The sequence below is a fragment of the Parus major genome, chromosome 8 (genome assembly GCF_001522545.3).
Source record: "Parus major isolate Abel chromosome 8, Parus_major1.1, whole genome shotgun sequence".
NCBI classification, from domain to species: Eukaryota; Metazoa; Chordata; class Aves; order Passeriformes; family Paridae; genus Parus; species Parus major.
Window position 1 is genome coordinate 12379462 of NC_031777.1, and position 16895 is coordinate 12396356.

At 35.3% G+C, this 16895-nt stretch overlaps 1 protein-coding gene across 1 annotated transcript in view; it reads right to left on the reverse strand.

Annotated features, from left to right (window-relative positions):
* Positions 1-16877, reverse strand: part of LOC117244789 (loricrin-like) — a 31128-nt gene extending 14251 nt beyond the window's left edge. The window contains exons 1-20 of the mRNA XM_033516454.1: positions 16854-16877; positions 15559-15603; positions 14610-14639; positions 14331-14366; positions 14058-14099; positions 11230-11265; positions 10814-10858; positions 9562-9594; positions 8021-8041; positions 7699-7737; positions 7538-7579; positions 7295-7330; positions 7134-7169; positions 6754-6801; positions 6069-6098; positions 4822-4860; positions 4143-4184; positions 3906-3944; positions 2988-3026; positions 2447-2488 (exon numbers count right to left, since the gene is read on the reverse strand). Of these exons, the coding sequence (XP_033372345.1) occupies positions 2447-2488; positions 2988-3026; positions 3906-3944; positions 4143-4184; positions 4822-4860; positions 6069-6098; positions 6754-6801; positions 7134-7169; positions 7295-7330; positions 7538-7579; positions 7699-7737; positions 8021-8041; positions 9562-9594; positions 10814-10858; positions 11230-11265; positions 14058-14099; positions 14331-14366; positions 14610-14639; positions 15559-15603; positions 16854-16877 (744 nt within the window). The remainder of the gene's footprint in view (positions 1-2446; positions 2489-2987; positions 3027-3905; positions 3945-4142; positions 4185-4821; positions 4861-6068; positions 6099-6753; positions 6802-7133; positions 7170-7294; positions 7331-7537; positions 7580-7698; positions 7738-8020; positions 8042-9561; positions 9595-10813; positions 10859-11229; positions 11266-14057; positions 14100-14330; positions 14367-14609; positions 14640-15558; positions 15604-16853) is intronic.
* Positions 16878-16895: the final 18 nt, after the last annotated feature.

A 16895-nucleotide genomic window follows, 5' to 3' on the forward strand; every position in this document is an offset into this window, starting at 1 on the left:
TGTATGAAGAACCTGGGGCTCCCTGAAATGAAAACACAGACTAGCTATTTTCTTGCAAACAGACTTTTACATAAATAAGTCCACTGTGAATTTCTTTATTCTTATTCTATTATTCTGTATATAATATTCAATATATAATATTCTATTATTCTTTCAAAGAAAACTTTACAGCAAACATTAAAAGAGAATGCTGGTTTCATACTTTTTTTAGAGATAAGGAAACCTGTAGCAGGTTATCTTATTTCCTGTTCAGGTTAAAAGATCTGAATAGCACTAACATTTAGTTTTACTCTTTCTAATTGCAGAATCCTATATCATACCTTGAAGACTTTGTATTTTCATAGATGATCATGACCTTTATGGTCTTTTTAAAAACTGCCAGAATACGGGACTTCCAAAGTATAAAGAGTATTTAGGAGAGCATATTTTTCAGCTCACTGCTTAAAGGAGAAGACTATTTACCAGTTCCTAACATTCACTCTGTCATTTCCCTGTTATATACAAAACAGGGGAAGTATTATTCTATGGTTAGACTGCTTCCTCTGAGACTACTTTTAGACTAAGATCTTGTCTTTAAATGAAGCTTGGAGAAAAAGCAGAATAATTGAAGTGTGAGGAATTTGAGGACACACATAAGTAAACCCATTTTCTCCTTTGAAACCAGATGGTTTAAATATGTACAGCTCTGACTCCTAATTCATAATATTTTCAAAGTTTGAAGAGACTTTTGTGTAACTCCCACCTTTTAAATCTAAAAGAAAGCTTTTTGCAAAAATTTTTCTCCTTTGCTGAAGTACCTTCAAGGAATCACAGAATCACAGAACAAACTGAATTGGAAGGGACTCCAAAGGATAATCAGGTCAAACCCCTCATCCTGTGCAGGACATTCCCAAGAGTCACACCATGTGCCTGAGAGCATTGTCCAAACGCTTACTGAACTGTCAGACTGGTGCTGTGACCACTTCCCTATGAAGCAGATGACTCTCTTTTATGTAAGATTTATTTAGTTTATTTAGACATATATGTCTACCTATACCTTGCTTTTCTATTGTTATTAGAATGTAACCTATCATGGCCAATCTGTTTACATGCTGCTGTTAGCACTGTAGCTACCATGTGTAGGAGGCCCTGGACAGAAAATTAAAATAAGACCACAAAAGCAAAGATCAAGTCTACATAATTTATCATAAATTAATTTGATCACCTGATAAGATTGCAAATTGGAAAATAAGTCTCTTGTGTATCAAAGTTGACACATCTGCATTGAGAACTGTTTTTCTAATCTGTCCAATTTTGATGTCTTATTTTCTTCATGTTGAAAATTTTTGTTGATAGCAACTAAATACACTTTCCTCAATCAAGCTGTGCTAGATTTCTGTTGAAAACATTTTTTGCAACAATTAAAGCATGCAAAGAAAAATGTTTATTAGAATGAAAACACTTGCGTAAAAATCTCCACCTTTTTCCTTATAAATGGATTTTTTTTATACAATCATGCAACAAATAAAAAGTTTTTTCCTTAATGAAGTTTCAGTATTATTTATTTTAATAGCCTAGTTTATGTTTTAAAGCATGTAGGCCATGATTACTGCTTAGCCTCAATTAGATCAAAGAGGTGGTATTGTACCTGACCAAAATAGCTGTTGCTATATTTTAAGTTAATGAAGTTAAGTTCAGAAAGCAGGAATTTGCCTATACAATTAGTTTGTTTAAATAGCTTGGGGGTTTTTACAGAAAGAATAATTCACAAAATGCTTCTTGTTGAAATCCAAAACTAAAAAAATACTACACCATTCAAGTGGGTTTAATTACATACAGCTTCAATAAAAGATTCAGAAGTATGTATCCTGGTAGAAGACAGGTTACTTTGAAATCCAAGGTGGCTTTAAAAGCCAGAAGCCTGGTAAAGCTAGTCTATAATGCCCACATAAGCACATTTCTTGGTCTTTTTCCTGGTCCAGAGTAATTGCCTAAGAGAAAAGTTTATCCAGTGCAACTGACATTGAAATTTCAATTATTCTCTTTAGGGGAAAGGACAGTTAAATGCTTATTTAAGAGACTGTGTTTTGAAATATTTATCATATTTTGATATTTTTAGTCACAGTATTTTATTGCATCAGTGAGAAGGACAAGGAAACTAAGCTGGATAAAAGTAAGTACTGTGGTTACTACAAAGTACATTGACTGGATTTTGAAAACAATTAATAGATGTCACATAATAGTCAAGTGACAGAGCATGTGGATCACCAAGCATAGTTACAGAAAATTAGTGGTCAAATAGTAATTATGCAGCTAAGTGGAACTCATTCTTTCATTTAATTGTATATGCTTCTACCCATACTAAGGAAATCATCATTAGTGTTAACCAAATGTCCATATTTACAAGGTGATTAATTCAAAATACTCCATTATGGAGAAGGAAGTATAAACTCAGAAAAATAATTACCTGTCTATGACCGCTGCTTCCATCAGGACAAATGCAACCACCCTACAAATTTTTAAAAAAAGAGGAAACAATTATTGCTTTGTGGAAATTTAAAATAAAATCTTATTTCAGATGCAAAACTGTTTAAGGGAAGAAACAGAAGGACTGCAGAGAAGGTGTGACCTTTGCTGTACCTAGAACAAGTGAGGGGACAGCACAGCTGTACAGTTAACCTTTGCTTTGGAAGTCAGTCTGATAGTGCATCTCTCAGTGGGATATCTCAATGGCAGATGCCTCAGCAAGAGAGAAGTTTCAGTTCAGGAGTATCCCATTGAGCTATTACCCTTAAAACACATTATATTGAAACAGTGCTAAAAAGTTATTTCAGACAGCCATTTCTGATAAATTTAATACGAATAGGGTCACTTCATTTACAAATTAATGGATAGCATCACCAGTCTTCCAATGTAAAATTACTTAAATTCCTATTTCTGAATTTAATTAGTTTAATTACTCAGAAGCTATCTGAACAAGACTAGCTCAAAATAAAGAAAATCCTGACCTGATTACTTGATCCGCTGGTTGCAATAAATGATCCACCCTGTGAAGGAAACAATTATGTTTTATTAAAGCATTTTATTATAATGTAAAGTATAAAACTAGATAGTGAAAAACGCTATTACAAACTCTATTATTTCCCTGCACCAATTAACATAACCTGTTGAATTATTGTGAAAAGATAGATTAGGATGAAACCTAATTAAGTGGCTTGATACAATTCACAGGCAATAGGCATTAGGGAAACTAATTAAAGAACCTTCCAGAGCTCAGAGATCTGTCTGCAATATTGAATTAAATTTCAAACTCTCTGAGACAGAGGACTATGCTACTGTTAAATTTACTTTATACTGGGTGTAGTAGGATTTCAAACTCCTGGGAAGTTGTTGGGTACAAATCCAAGATATTAAGAAAAGCAGAACAAGGTGCCACTCTGCATCAGTTGAACTTCACATTAATTCTCTAATATAAACACTGCTTCAGCAGTACATAATCCTACAGAATATGAAAGTTGGACCTACTTTTGTAACAGAAGTATGTAATCCCCAAGATGTACCTACTTACCAAATGCAAAATGAAACTATGTATGGTCATTACAATCAAGAATGCAAAAATGTTTATAAAATAAGAATCTGAAACTATATAGTTTGTGTTTTTCAAACTAATTTTACAAAATGTTATGCAAAGAAACACCTGCTATTCTTATCTGCTTAGTGGCGTGAAGGAATAGAAGAATCTGTATATTGTAGGTCTAATATCACTATTTACAACAGTGCAAAATTATAACATTATAGGGAAAATGCTGTCAAATCAAAATAGAATCCTTTAGCACAGAAAAATTACTAGAACGTAACTTTCAAAATGAAACATAATTTATCAGAAAACTCCTTGATATATCATACAGTTGACACTAGATTACTACCTGCACGTCAGAGTGGCTGCTATTTGAAGAAGATGCATTCTGTAAAGAAACAAAAAAAATGACAGGTGTCTGTAAGGGTAATACAATAAAATGCATAGTTCTATTAGGAAAAAAAGCTACCTAACCCTAAAGAGAATCAGTTCTTTTTTTTGGACACTGTTTTGTAGGTAATACACAAGGAGCTATAAGCTTACTACTACCAGCAGTAGCTCAGAAAAAGGGACAGGAATAGTTTACCTGTACATCATAGGCTCTTCTGCTTAAAACATGTGATGTGTCCTGTTAAAAAAACAATAACATTTACAATTAGGAGATGAAAATTCCATGATCAGTGATAGTTTTTTTTTTCTTCCATATTATTTCTTTATAAGTGCTCCAGACCCATTATTGTATACATTGAGTAGGAAAGCATAATTATAAAATAAAGGCTATTTGCACATAGTTTTTATAGGCTACTGCTGAATCTGACTTGCAACTATACAATACAGGTGTCTGTATCTCCTACACAACTACTGAGCATAATAAATTAGGAAACATTATTATTTCTTACTTATTATTCTGTCTTCCTTCAGCTAAAATGTTAGCTGTTCTTGTTTGTATGATACTCATTTAATTTTAACTTAAGCTTGGACCAACTCTGTACGTGCTTAATGAAGAACAGAAATTTGAGCTGCCCTCTACTTCAAAGCATGATTTTCATGTCTTTTTTTTTTTCATATATATACCTCCTTTAAAGAGATTCATCCAAAGACCAAACACCCAAGTAATTTTATTTTACTTTTCCCTTATGTAGGAGGGTATTAACTACTATAAACGTGATTAGGGAAAAGATAGGTATAATTAAGACAGATTAGGTATAGTTGGGACTAAAATCCTACAAACAGGCAAAAAGTAGAAGAAAAAAAGTGTTACTTACTCGGGCAACAACAACTTTCTTCTTTGTACAACCAGAACGCTGCAAAGGAGCCACAAGCCTGTTAGTGCTTTATAGCTGTAGTTGTCTACATGAAATATTTTAGCAAAAATATACTACTTGTCAAGGTGATGTTTGGAAAAAGCAAAAAAAGGCAAATGTCTGGAGATTTCCTTTTTATCAGCAGTAAGAGTATTTAAAAGCATATTCTTTGTCTGTTTTCAATTTCTCTCTTCCAACAGAAGTTCCTGCTTAGGGGAGTCTCCCTCAGCTGAACCACTGTAGTTTAGTATACAATCGGTATAAGGATCCTTTTTCTCTTTTTTTTTTTTTTTTTTTTAAAAAGTTTTTAGCATTCCCTGTCCTTCTTTGTGAGAAAATTTAGAAGCAAACTCTTTTACAATGCAGTCCAGCCACACAGACTGGATGGAGATAACCAAGGGAATACTAACATCTTTCATGAACAAAGGAGGAGGTGAAGAGGGTCCTAAACAGGGCTTGCTGATGAAGGATTTTTTTTTCAGAACATTTTGAATTGAACCTAGTGCAATGCATTCAGGGTAAATACAAGCCAAAACAAAAGATGTTTTCATAAGGCCTCTGTACTTTCAAAAATAAGTTTGGTGCAGTACTTAAGTCCTACAGAGGAAAAATAGGGAAAACAATGAAGCAGAATAGTGAATAGCCGAGAACTGAAAAGGCAAGCAGCTGATGACAGGTTACTCTAGATGGCAGTAAAACAAAAGGAGGCTGTGATAGATGGAATAAGCTTTATGAACAGAAACAAATAGAGAAAATGTAATTTATTTACACAATAGTGTATTTGCTTGGTCACAATCTATTCATGTTAATCACTGTTTCTGCTTGTAGGACAGATGGAAAATCTTGGCAGAGAAAGTAATAGTGGGTAATACCAGGCACAAATGTTACTTTACAATATCAGCACGTAAGTAACATTAAATCTGAACAAGCTAGAAAAGCTTGAGATGGCTACATGCCTCATGTACACAGGTGGTTAATTCCCAAATTATCCAAAGTAGATCAATTTTGAAGAAAATGTATAAGTATATATACTTATCATCATTATTATTAGTAACTGTGCAGCAGCCTTGAGTACTGAGAAATCATTAACTTTTTGAAGAGTATTATAAAGCAATCATATACTAAAGGTCTAATATAGAAGTGTTCAGTTACTAACATTGTCATTAATCATTAGAATTTGAACACTACAGAACAAACAAAGTGCTTACCTGACTATTGGCACTATAGGTAATGTCATTCTGGAAAAGAATACATGATTTCCCTTTTTTAAGAATTATTTAAATAAAGGAAGCTTAAAGAAAACAAATTGTTTCTGATGCTGCATACGGACATAACAAAAATTACTTATTGCTCTCATTCTCCACAGTTTTGTCTAAATTAGTTTGAAATTCTACCATTCCAGTCTAAAAGCATTGTAATAACCTTAGACTGGTACAAATGTAACATGAAAAGCTGTGGAATATCTGTCACTTCTTCTTGCATTCATTGTGTGTACTTAAAGGTTTCCTTGCAGTTTTTGGGGTATTTTTTAATTAATGTAAAATGCACCCTTAGATTTTACAAAAATATCTGTTACTACAAAGCCATTGAAGTATTTTTATTCATATTTCGTTTCAACAAGTTAAAAGCATTTAAAAACACTAATTGTATCTCTCTCTCTCTCTCTCTCTCTCTCTCTCTCTCTCTATATATATATATATATATATATATATATATGAAAATTTTCAGCAAGAAGCAGTTGCTGAAGCAGCTGTTAGTGTGGAAACTCAGCATTTTTTCTGGATCATTTTGCTCCAAAGACTGCATCTAGCAGAGCAATATTTTCTCATCTACGTGAAAAATGTTGTGGTGAAAAATATAGTGATGAAAATACATTAGGGAAAGCATACTCACATCATCACAAGCATTGGGATTATTATCATATGAGGAATCTTGTGACTCCTAGAAGGAGATAAGATACCAGTTATTTCCTCACAAAAATTAATTGCTAAAAATACACTTTCATGTTTACTCCTTTTTTACAGAGGAGATGCTCATGCAAAGAAGCTGAGTCAAATTTAATTAGGATCTTTGTAAGACAAAAAGGAGCCAAATCCATAGTTGCAGTAGTAGATGACAGGGAATATTCCAATCTTCAGTAAAGAAAAAAAACCCAGCAAAACAAATCTAAACCACAGAGAGCACAGAAACAATTACATTTTATTAGATTTTTGAGAAAGCTGATGCAGGGACTACAAATAATATGTAACTAGGAGAAGGAAATAACTACTTACCTGACTGTCATAATAGGTGTCTGAGGATGATCCACCCTTTAAAATAAATAAAAAAACCCAATCAAAATTGGAGAAAGTTAGAATATAGAAAACCTGACTTTGAGCAGAAGCTAAAGTTTATATGAAGAGATATGTAAGTAGTGAAATAGAGTATTACTTACTTGGCCACCACCATAGTTTTGTGAGTAGGATCCATCCTATGAAACAAACAAATATAAACTTCAGAAGAAACTGTGATTTGGTTCAGAGGCTGTAAAGCTAGAATAAACAATTTCCTAGGTTCTTTTTAACAAATACAATTTTCAAGACATCTGGATAAATTATCAAGTATTATAAAAATTCTTATCAGGAGAAAATCTGGTAAGGTTTTCTCTTACCACAAAATCTACCAGGTGTCTACCTACCTGGTTGTCACCATAATTTTGGGAGTATGATGATCCACTCTGCTAAGAAACAAAAACAACAAAGTAATTAGAATTTACATTACCATATTGCTGATCAGATATTGATCAGTCATCACAGAAGTTAAAACCATCATAAAACCTCTGGGGGAGGCAATACTTACTTGGCTACCACCATAGTTTTGTGAGGAATATGAGCCACTCTGTGAAAACAAAACAGCAATAGTCATAATGCTGGAGAGCTGAATTTTATCTGAAAGCATACAGATATCCTAAGTTGCTGAGTTCTATGGAAGTTCTATGCAACTTCCACTTTTATGTAAGCGGAATTTCGGAGCTGATAAAAAGTATGTTTGCAGAGAATGACTTACAGACTGGACACTGAGAGACTCTGCAAGAGTCTATATCCCCATGAGCAAGAAAACTGTAGTGTGGATCAGATTTGCTTTAAAAGTTTTTACCAATGGATAATAAAGATGTACCCACCTGACTACCCTGTGATCCACCCTGTAAATCAGACAAAAATGCTTTAGAACTCATTGTTTGGCCATGGAATATTTTTGAAAGCTATGATACTTGCTTAGGAAGAGTAAGAAGCGGAGGCAGATGTACAATATGGATATAATTTCTAATGTAATGAGCGCAGATTGCCAGTAGTGCAATGGTAAATACTAGATGAGAGATAAATCAAAGAAGTCAAACATCTAACTTTAATGTCTAGTGCACAGATGAGTTCCATTCTGAACACTCTCTAGAGAATGTATCATTTTTTTTCTCCTATAGAAAACCTAATTTATACAAATGGAATGAATTAATACAAATTCCCCTGGTAGCATTATTACACAAAGCTGTGACCTTTGAGATACAGTGGCCTTGAGGAAAAGGTTTTAAATAAAACACTCAGTATGTTTCAATGTGCCCTCTTTATAGAGGAATGTAACTCCTTGTAGTGAAATCAGAAAAGACATTTGTAGAAGTTTTAGTGTCCAATTTGCATAAATAGAATAATGAAATAATGAACTATTGAAGTAGGTGGGATATTTGCCATTCTCTAAAATGGGACTGAGGCTTCATTCAGAACAGTGAATGAAAAATTAAATAAAAAGTATTATCTTTCAATGTTCTAGAAGATTTTAGAACAAAATTTAAGCATTTTCTTTAGTCTTAAAAAGAAATAAGTCCTCTTAAAAATTAAAAGCTATTATAAAATAATATCTACCTATTTAATATATAGTTCTGTCAAATTACAATAATATATTACATACAGTGCATTGTATATGATGTACCACATTATAATAATATATTGTAACAACATCGATATTGTTTGCATACTTATACATATAGTAAATATTTATATTCTATATATAAATATAGAAAATATTTTTATATATAGTATATATAATAATGTTAAAACACAGCATTTGTTGAAGCAATTAATCTGTCCAATTTTACTGTTTCTTGTGAAAACTCAGTAATAATCAAAAGAAGTATCATGAATAAAAAGGAACTAATCTGTTGCCATTTTCTGCTTAATTTTTAACATCACAGATGACTTCTTTAAACCTAGCTGACATCTTCTAGGATAGTGGTTTGTACAGCTCCATTTGTAACAAATACACAGGTGGCTATCAATAGTTCACTGCACAAACTCAGTTTGTTTTGGGGACCTTGAGTGGTGGTTCTAAAATATTTTCTGGATTTTGATAGGAAGAGAGAAGCTGGTGAGCTCCAGCCTTGATTTAAGTCATGCCAGTGAAACAACTTCCCAGCAAACTTCTTCTTTCCAGAATCTGGCCTTAATGTTCTATAGAACTAGACATTTCAAAATGTAATGCTAGGAAAAAATGGCAAAAAAGACATCAAAGCCCCCATGACAATCCTGTGAATAGGAAGATAGTGAATTCTAATCTCAAAATGTATAAGATTACATGGATTTGTGCAATATGAATCTGAATTTGGAACTAATTGGTTTAGTGGCAAAACTGATTTCTAATGCACCCTAAAATAAGAGGAGAAAGACCATTTACCTGGTGACAGGGATTGCTATCATAGGAGACACCCTGTCAAAAAACAACCAAACAAAAAGTTAAATGCCATTTTTCTTGCAAAGTAATTAGCTTCCTTAAATTTTCCTAAGTGAGAATCAGTGTAACAAAACTCAACATATAACTTTACAGAGGGTGAGTTTAATTTTATTTAACCCTTTAAGTGGGTGGCTTTACTCTCTGTCACTCTCATACCCCCATAAAAGCATCAAGACACTTGCACATGAATGATCAAAGAAATACTTGTGAGCCACATGGAAAGAGGTAGGTTGATAATTGATGTCCCTCTGCATCATCCTAGTTCCTCCTGATTGGTGAAGATGAACTCCTGGTGGGGTTTTTTGGAAGTAACTGTTACAGCTGGGTGACCATCTATCTAAATGTGACCATCAGTCTCGGGCTAGATTCACCACCATGGATTTTAGGCAAGACTTCTGTTCAGAGCTATTCATTTGCCTGGGTATATTTTGTGAGAACAGGATGAAGAGCAGTACACAGAGAGAGTTCTTCCCTGTTTTTCACCCTCCCATGATTACAGCAATTCTTTTGATAAGTCAACCTGTGACACCACATAGTGGAAATCACCCATTCTTCAGTGTTTATCAGTTTCATTGCTGGTAGCTGTGTCCTTGTTGTACTGCTCCTTGTGATGCTTTCAGATGCATTTCTGTTCATGCCAAACTTACATCAATCCTAATACTTCTTCTAAAAACACCTGGCTTTATACTTATCTTTCATTCTGGTTGCTTTGGTCAATATATTTATTCAAAGGTAGGTTTACTATTGGCTTCATTTATGCTCCTTTCACCTAGGATCTCATCATCAAAGACATTGTCTTTACACCATTTTAGACATACAAGTTGAAATGGAACCAGGATGAAAACTGCTAATCTAATTCTTATTCCATTTGAGACATTCTCCAATCCTATAATTTTCTAGAGAAAATAAATGGAGTAACATCCAAAAATTCCTGTGCAAAGATTTTATATTCTTATTGAGGAGACAGATGAGCTGTTTGTTTTCCATGTGTAACTCTAAATGGGAGAAGCCACTTCATATTGGTTACAATGGCCACCAATATCAGCCCTTCTTGACCTCTGTGCTAGATAAGTTCACATAACAATGAAAACAATAGATTTCAAACTAAGAAACATTATAAAAATTATTAAAAATATGTTAGTATTGCAAAGAAAGCTCAGTCTGGTTTTTAAACAGTTTGAAGAAAACATCTTACTTGTCCACAACCACTGCTGCCACCGTAGGAAACAGATCCGCCCTGCTAGGAAAAAGAAAAGAAAATCTCATGATCCAAATATTCCTATTCTCCTTGTATTTTAAACACATATCTGAATTTTCAATGGCTTTAGCTGTCAGACTTCTTCAAACCCAACTATATCCTACTGTGCATTATCTGGTAAAGTGCTGAGTATGTTGAATACTAAAGTGCATCAGAAAGCTGACACCTGCATGCACTCCTTTCTACAGGGGAAAACGATGCTCCAGTGAGACTATAGTTTGCATGTGAAAAAAAATTAATGAGACTTAATTCTAAAAAGTTACTCACTATATTATTTCAAGAAAGAAACCACAGAATTCTCAATACGTACATGGGAACATCACATACATGCTCTATAAATGACTGACAATTACCTGTCCATAGGAACTGCCACCTTGAGGCTGGTAGCCCTGTAAGAAAGGCACAGATTCATTTGTAAAAAGAGCTGTGTAAGTGTAGTCCCAGCACAGCAGCAACAGAACCACAGAATACCAGAAAGAAAAGCCCACTTCCATTAAAGGTCCTCTGTACTATGCTATTTTTTCTCTCATGCTATTTCAGTGGTAAAAAACCAAGTCAAGAATCTCTCAGAAGGAAAAAAAAGCCCACACCCCAAAGCCCATTAACAGGACAGGCTCCTACAGAAAAGCTCAGCACATTTGAGCAGCAAAGTCTCCCCTGGCCATAGGGCTGGCTGCCTTGGGAACCCTTTAAATAAAGAAGAGATAATTAACACCTTGACAAGGAGGCTTCTTTAAAGACCATGATGCATATGGAAATACTCTGTGCCAAAGGACACAGAGCAGTATGCTAACAGCTGGACATCTGTGCAGCACATTGCCCTACTCTCAGCAGCAGCCACAGCCCAAGAGTCTGAAGCACAGACTGCCAAAAGAAACATCACTCTCAAAAGTCTGCCAGTCATGCCAGAGAGATCAGTGAAGAATTTCCTGCAGAACAGCCAGTTTGCTTACCTGGCCATAGGAGCTGCTGCTGCCTGAGAAACTCGGTCCACCCTAAGACAAGGACACCATTTGGTTACTTCCCTTTCAGTAAGGGATCCAGCCTGCATTAGCAACAGCAAGCGACTACATCCTAAAGCCATGCAGGGCAGTGTGCAGAGCCAGGCGTCTTCTGGCTCTCAGGAGGATGCCGAGTGTGAGGATTTCACACACTGGCATTCCAGATCAACAAGTAGCATATGCATAAATGTTGAGTGAGAGGAGACACTTTCAGAGACAATGTCCTTTAAAGTTCATATTTTGAAGGACTGCTAAGTGCCTTTATGGTGCTTCATTTCTGAAATGCTCAATTCTGACTGGTGCCAGACTGATGCTTACCTGACCATAGGAACTGCCACTTTGAGGTCTGTAGACCTGTATGAAATTAATGATTGATTCATAGTTATTGTATATGTGAAGCAGATGCCTCTCTAATGTCTATTTTTGGGGTAAGAAAACAGAATAAGACTACTGCTTAACTGGAGTTATTTTGATATTTCTTATTCTGGAGAAATAGTTGATCACAGTGTGTTTACTGAGTGCCAATCATAGAGCAGAGTGACATCTGTCTCAGACATTATTCTAATCTTATGAGAGTTTTCCAGAAAGGGACACAACATTTTCTTATTATATTTATTTTTCCTTCTGTTTTTCAGCCAATGGGCTGAGATGGCTAATGTTGCATACTAGGTGAATATTGATTTAATATATTCATATTTTTCCTTGGCCCCAGTTGCAAAGTTCCTGCCTCTGAAAGAAAATCAGGGTGAAAAATAATTTTTAAAAAGTAGAAAATAATCTTAGAAAAAATGTAGGTTCATAAAATGAAAACAAACCAATGCAATTCAAAGTAGCAGATGGAATAAATTTGCCATGGATGACCACACTTTAAAAATATTATCAGTTATATAAAAGTATTGTGGTTGCAACTTGCTGTTGCAATTTGCTTTCAATATAATCTCAAAAAAGAGCAGTTGTTTCATGTACATGCAGACCTGTACTCATCTGCCTGGGAGAGTTATGAAAACAGGGATTACCAAAAAGTATTTGAAGTATCCTGTCTATCTTTGTTATCTGACATAGAGATTCTGACAAAATTAATAGCTATTTTAGGGCTGCTTTAATTTACATAAAAAATGTGAAGGGAGGTAGACATTCATTGGCTGCAGGCTCCAAGACCAACCCTTCATTCAGCTGAGAACCTGACCCCATATTCTTCAGTTTCTCAATAAAACTTCTCTGCTGAGAGCAAAGGAGGCAGCAAGAACTGACTATATATTTGTGACATCAACTGGAATGGGAACATCATCAAAAAGACTATTTCTACCACCAATTTCTAAAGTTCCAAACCCATGGTAAAGGTAAGATAGCAAGAAGAAATCTAGGATTCCTGTATCTATCCATGAAAATCACAATGACCACATTCCCAACAAAATATTTTAAATGGATTCAGAGATACATTGGTTAAGAATTTCATTTGAATTGAAAACAGAACATTTTAAAATCTGGTAACTTTTCAGGGCAATGGCACTTCACATTCCCAAATGTTCTATTCTGACTGACAATTACCTGTCCATAGGAACTGCCACCTTGAGGCTGGTAGCCCTGTAAGAAAGGCACAGATTCATTTGTAAAAAGAGCTGTGTAAGTGTAGTCCCAGCACAGCAGCAACAGAATCACGGAATACCAGAAAGAAAAGCCCACTTCCATTAAAGGTCCTCTGTACTATGCTATTTTTTCTCTCATGCTATTTCAGTGATACAAACCAAGTCAAGAACCTCTCAGAAGGGGGAAAAAAAGCCCACACCCCAAAGCTCATTTATAGGACAGGCTCCTACAGAAAAGCTCAGCACATTTGAGCAGCAAAGTCTCCCCTGGCCATAGGGCTGGCTGCCTTGGGAACCCTTTAAATAAAGAAGAGATAATTAACACCTTGACAAGGAGGCTTCTTTAAAGAGCATGATGCATATGGAAATCCAGATGCATGCAGAATTCCCTGAAAGGTTCTTCCTGTGCCAAAGGACACAGAGCAGTATGCTAACAGCTGGACATCTGTGCAGCACATTGCCCTACTCTCAGCAGCAGCCACAGCCCAAGAGTCTGAAGCACAGACTGCCAAAAGAAACATCACTCTCAAAAGTCTGCCAGTCATGCCAGAGAGATCAGTGAAGAATTTCCTGCAGAACAGCCAGTTTGCTTACCTGGCCATAGGAGCTGCTGCTGCCTGAGAAACTCGATCCACCCTAAGGCTGCAGAGCCAGGCGTCTTCTGGCTCTCAGGAGGATGCCGAGTGTGAGGATTTCACACACTGGCATTCCAGAACAACAAGTAGCATATGCATAAATGTTGAGTGAGAGGAGACACTTTCAGAGACAATGTCCTTTAAAGTTCATATTTTGAAGGACTGCTAAGTGCCTTTATGGTGCTTCATTTCTGAAATGCTCAATTCTGACTGGTGCCAGACTGATGCTTACCTGACCATAGGAACTGCCACTTTGAGGTCTGTAGACCTGTAAGGAAGGTAAGAAGATATTTGTAAACCAAGTTGTGTTGTCTCAGTGCAGCAGCAACAGAAAAGTCCATTTCCTCTGTACTCTGTTAATGTTTCCTTCATGATATTTCAGTGATACAAACTAAAATTAAGCACCACTCAGAGACATCAAGAAAGGAAGAAAACTGCCCATGCACTGAAGCCCATTTACAAGAGAGTCTTTGACAGAAAAGCTTAACACATTCCAGCAATAAAGTCTCACCTGGCCATAGGACTGGCTGCCTTGGGAACCCTTTAAATAAAGAGAAGATAATTACCACTTTGACAAGGAGGCTTCTTTAAAGAGCGTGGTGTTTATGTAAATACAGCTGCATGGGGATATCTCAAAAAATACAAAGGAGATAGAGCAGTGTGCTAACAGCCCTGCAATAGACTGTCCTATTCTCATCAGAAGCCATGACTGCCAACCTTGTGTATATCGAATATTTGTGATGCTGAGCAGTGGCCTCCCTGTGGCCCTGATCCCTAAAAGTCATACCTACCCTTTTGAAAGTTTTCTGTTTCCACGTAGTGCTATAGAGAATATTGACAGTTTTGCATCCCTCCTACCTGCAGCCCTCAACAGGAGGAAGACCTAAAGGGTCTTCATAGTTGAGTTCATGCTATCAATATCCTTAAGTTTTGGTTTGCAATAATTTATGATGTCACTGTGTATTTTCTAAAATTCCCTCACTTTTTTTTCACACAAGTTGCTTTATCTTCATGTCTTTAAGCAATGCTGGAAGACATTGCACATAGTTCCATGATTATGATTTTTCATCATTCTTGATATGGCTCAGCAACTACCCTTTACAACTTTTGGAATTTGAGGTCTAATATGCATGGACTCTGAATCTATCAGTATGGGGCTGATGGTGTGGTAATGAACCTAGAGTTACTTCCTCCCAGAGCCATGACCTTTATGCTCTGAGTGGAATACACTCATTTCATGTCAGCCTATCACACATGGAAATGCATCTGTGAGTATCAAGAACAAAATAATTTGAATACCAACATCAGATGGTATTTTCATGAGCAAAAGCCAGGGAAATGGAAGTACCTGCACCTGCAAAATCCATTTTTAAATGCAGAAAATAATTTATTTCTAAGTTGTGCTGGGCACTGTTGTAGTAAAGTCTAGAATATTTATAACACTTTTTAAGTTTTCTTACCTGAATATAAGTACTGCTGCTGGTTTGCTGTTTTTGTCCACTCTGCTTAGGAATGAAATAAATTGTTATTTATTTTTAAGAGTAACTTCTTATGCACTAAGGTATTTCAAGAAGCAACTCTGTCCATCTCTCTGCTAGACAGTTGGAAAGCCACAAAGAGTTCATGACACCCTTTCTTACTTCATGCCATCTCCACGTGCTATAAAATGTATATAAAAATCCTACACAAATAAAGTGTTAAAAGTATTTGTATATCTTGATATTATTTTCTTAATGAAAATTAAATGTATAATACATCTTTGTGTCATATTGTGCTATTTGAAGTGAGTTAAAATAATTCTGCCTTTCAAATGTACCTCACAAATTGCCTTAAACTATTTTTTTATTTGTATTGTCACAGATTTTTTTCATTAATAAGCACAACAAACTTTTGGCAAAGGCTTTACCAAAACAAAAATTGAAAAATCCACAGTTACAATTTAATGTAAGGAAAAGCCACTGCAAAATGTATTTTGATTTCCACAAAATATGTGGATGATGAGAGGAAAAAATATTTTTTATATTTACATATTGAAAACAGTTAGCCTGCATAGTCAAAACACTGTGCATTTAAAGTCAGAAATAAAATAACAAGGAAATATTATTCCTTTCTTTGCCAGCATTCATCACTAGTCAAGGAAGACAATAATGCTACGCATTTTGAAAGCAATGGCTTCAGAAAGACAAAATTCAGCTGGGATAACTTGTGACTGATCTTTCAATGAAAGTGAGAATTTGTTGTAGTCTGATGGACTAGCATCTAATGGACTGACTAGTCATTAAGAGTGGGATGGATGCTAAAATGGCAAACAAATATATCTGAATGATATTCATAGTACTTTATAAGCATATTTGTAATGAGATTAGATTGCAATCAACTCTCAAAGTGCCTGGTTATCAAGGAGCAACATTACAGATACAACAGTTCAACTAAGCATTAAAGGCATTTTACATGTAAAAATGTAATTCTGAACTGGGTGTTTCCATTAAAGAAATGGACTGTTTAAATGAAAATAGAACTGTGCAGGTTGCAATTTGTACTTGCTTTGATACAGAGTAACATTCAAGCTTTATTTCTAGAATTAAATCCCCCTTCCTGAGCAGACCGAGACAGTCAAATTTTGCCAATTTTGAGAGCACACTGGAATTTGCATACAGAAGGTTTCAAATTTTTTAAGTGTGGAAAACAGCTGCAATAGTCTTTATTCAGCAACCAGTGAAGAATCCCCTTTGCTATAGTCACAGAAATGCCCTACTCCACCACTGTAGTTCGTGGACATCTAAGATAATTCTAAGTT